This window comes from Solanum lycopersicum, chromosome 3 (genome assembly GCF_036512215.1).
Source record: "Solanum lycopersicum chromosome 3, SLM_r2.1".
Lineage (NCBI taxonomy): Eukaryota > Viridiplantae > Streptophyta > Magnoliopsida > Solanales > Solanaceae > Solanum > Solanum lycopersicum.
Window position 1 is genome coordinate 45101875 of NC_090802.1, and position 2500 is coordinate 45104374.

At 37.0% G+C, this 2500-nt stretch overlaps 3 protein-coding genes across 3 annotated transcripts in view; all 3 read left to right on the top strand.

The window, feature by feature from the left end:
* LOC101253574 (uncharacterized) overlaps positions 1–618 on the top strand; it is a 975-nt gene extending 357 nt beyond the window's left edge. The window contains exon 1 of the mRNA XM_004253366.2: positions 1–618. This exon is cut by the window's left edge and continues 357 nt beyond it. Within this exon, the coding sequence (XP_004253414.2) occupies positions 1–618 (618 nt within the window).
* A 722-nt stretch (positions 619–1340) lies between these two features.
* On the top strand, positions 1341–1805 carry LOC138347593 (secreted RxLR effector protein 78-like). Its single transcript, XM_069295891.1, has 2 exons — positions 1341–1581; positions 1672–1805. The coding sequence occupies exons 1-2, from the start codon at positions 1341–1343 to the stop codon at positions 1803–1805; spliced, it is 375 nt and encodes a 124-aa protein (XP_069151992.1).
* An 18-nt stretch (positions 1806–1823) lies between these two features.
* LOC138347594 (uncharacterized) overlaps positions 1824–2500 on the top strand; it is a 1110-nt gene continuing 433 nt past the window's right edge. Inside the window, exon 1 of the mRNA XM_069295892.1 lies at positions 1824–2500. This exon is cut by the window's right edge and continues 433 nt beyond it. Within this exon, the coding sequence (XP_069151993.1) occupies positions 1824–2500 (677 nt within the window).

Consider the following 2500-nt stretch of genomic DNA (forward strand, 5'->3'; position numbering starts at 1 on the left):
ATTACACAATCTTGGTTGATAGTGGGAGATTTTAATGCTGTAATGTATGCTAAGGATAGAATAGCTGGGGTTCCTGTTACTAGTAATGAGATAAAAGATTTTGGAGATTGTGTGAGAGACATGGGGGTTAATGAACTCCAATGGAATGGTAACTACTACACTTGGAATAATAAGCAATGTGGAGAGAGTAAAATAGATAGAGCCTTTGGCAATGATGAATGGATGGATAACTGGGGGCATGTAGTGGTAGAGTATGGGAATCCAAATATTTCAGATCATAGCACTATGATGTTAACTCTGGAAAAAACTCAACAGCATGGGAAATGTAGCTTCAAATTTTTCAATGTTTGGACTGAGCATGAAAGGTTTATGGAGATTGTAGAAACTGCATGGAAAAGACAATATGGTTATGATGCAATGAAGAAGGTGTGGTGTAAATTGAAGGATCTACAACATAGACTACAGCAGCTGAACATGAAAGAATTCAAGTACATTGGGAAGAAGATTGAACAGGCTAGAATAGATGTAGCAAATGTTCAAAATCAGCTGAATGAACAAGCTACTGATGAGTTGATTATGAAGGAGAAGGATAGATCAATCTTGAAAAATGGTCCTTAATTGAAGAGAATGCTCTGAGACAAAAATCAAGGATTAAATGGATTCAACTGGGAGATGCAAATAACAAGTACTTTAGTGCAGTCATTAAAGAGAGAACTCAAGAGAAGCAAGTAAGAAGTATTATGACCTTAAGTGGTCAGATGATATATGATCCCCAGGAAATCCAAGAGGAGTTTGTGATATTTTATAAGAGTTTGATGGGGACTTCAGCAGGAAAGCTACCAGCAGTCAATGTAAAAGTGATGAAGAGAGGGCCTGCACTGACACAACTATAAAGAATTCAGCTGTGTAGAGATGTAACTGAACAGGAAATATTTGAAGGATTGAAATCCATAGGAGATGATAAGGCACCAGGGATAGATGGATACAATGCTTATTTTTTTAAACATACTTGGAAGATAGTTAAAAGGGATGTCATTGAAGGTGTGTAAAACTTCTTCAAAACTGGGAAACTATATAAGGAGTTTAATTGTACACTAGTAACTCTCATTCCAAAAGTGCAGAATCCCAAAACAGTGAAAGAGTATAGACCAATAGCCTGTTGTACAGTGATGTATAAGATCATTTCCAAGGTGCTAACTAACAGAATTCAGGGGGTGATTTAGAGAATTATATGTGAAAGTCAAGCAGGGTTCATACCAGGAAGGAATATTGCAGATAATATAGTTCTTGCTCATGAATTGGTTAAAACATATACTAGAAAGCACATCTCTCCTAGAAGTATGTTGAAGATTGATCTGCAGAAAGCCTATGACTCAGTAGAATGGGATTACCTAGAAAAAGTAATGTGTGGACTTGGATTCCCTGAGATTTTTGTTAAATGGATAATGAAATGTGTTACAACAGTCAACTACTCCATAGTTGTTAATGGACAGACTTCAAAGAGCTTTGATGCAGCTAAAGGATTGAGACAAGGAGATCCAATTTCTCCATTTTTGTTTGCTATAGCAATGGAGTATCTAAGTAGGCTACTGAAGGGACTTAGAGAAGAAAAGAAGTTCAAATATCATCCCAGGTGCTCTAAACTTAACATTACTCATCTATGTTTTGCAGATGATTTATTATTGTTTGCTAGAGGAGACTTGGATTCTGTTAAAGCTATGCAGCTATGTTTCTCACAATTCTCCCAAGCTTCAGGGTTACAAGCAAATCTTAGTAAGAGCTCAATATATTGTGGAGGGGTTTAACAAGATGTGAAGAATCAAATGGTTCAGCAGCTAGGATACAATATGGAAGAGCTACCTTTCAAATATCTGGGAGTACCTCTATCAACCAAGAAGATGACTGTGATGCAATGGTACCCACTTATAGAGAAAATAATGGCAAGAATCACTTCATGGACAGCTAGAAAGCTTTCATATGCAGGAAGGTCTCAACTAGTGCAGACAGTGCTATTTGGAGTGCAAGCTTATTGGGCTCAGCTATTCTTAATTCCAGCTAAGGTAATCAAAGTAATTAATAGTATGTGTAGAAGTTACTTGTGGTCTGGTACTGGGAAGATAACTAGGAAAGCCTTAATAGCATGGGAGAAGGTATGTAGGCCAAAAAATGAAGGAGGGATGGGGCTGATAAATATGCAAATATGGAATAGAGCTGCAATAGTCAAACTTTGTTGGGATCTGGCAAATAAGGAAGACAAGTTGTGGATCAAATGGATATATGTTTATTATATAAGAGGACAGAATGAATGGCAGAAGAGAGAACAAGCTAGTTGGATGATCAGGAAGATAATGCAGGCTAAACAAATTGTTGATCAAGTTCACATTAATGAAGGAAAAGGGGTGATCAGGCAAATATATGATACTCTGAGAGGGGAGCAGACTAAACCAGTGTGGCAAAATATTATGTTTAAAAATCCAGCAAGGCCTAAAGCTATATTTAT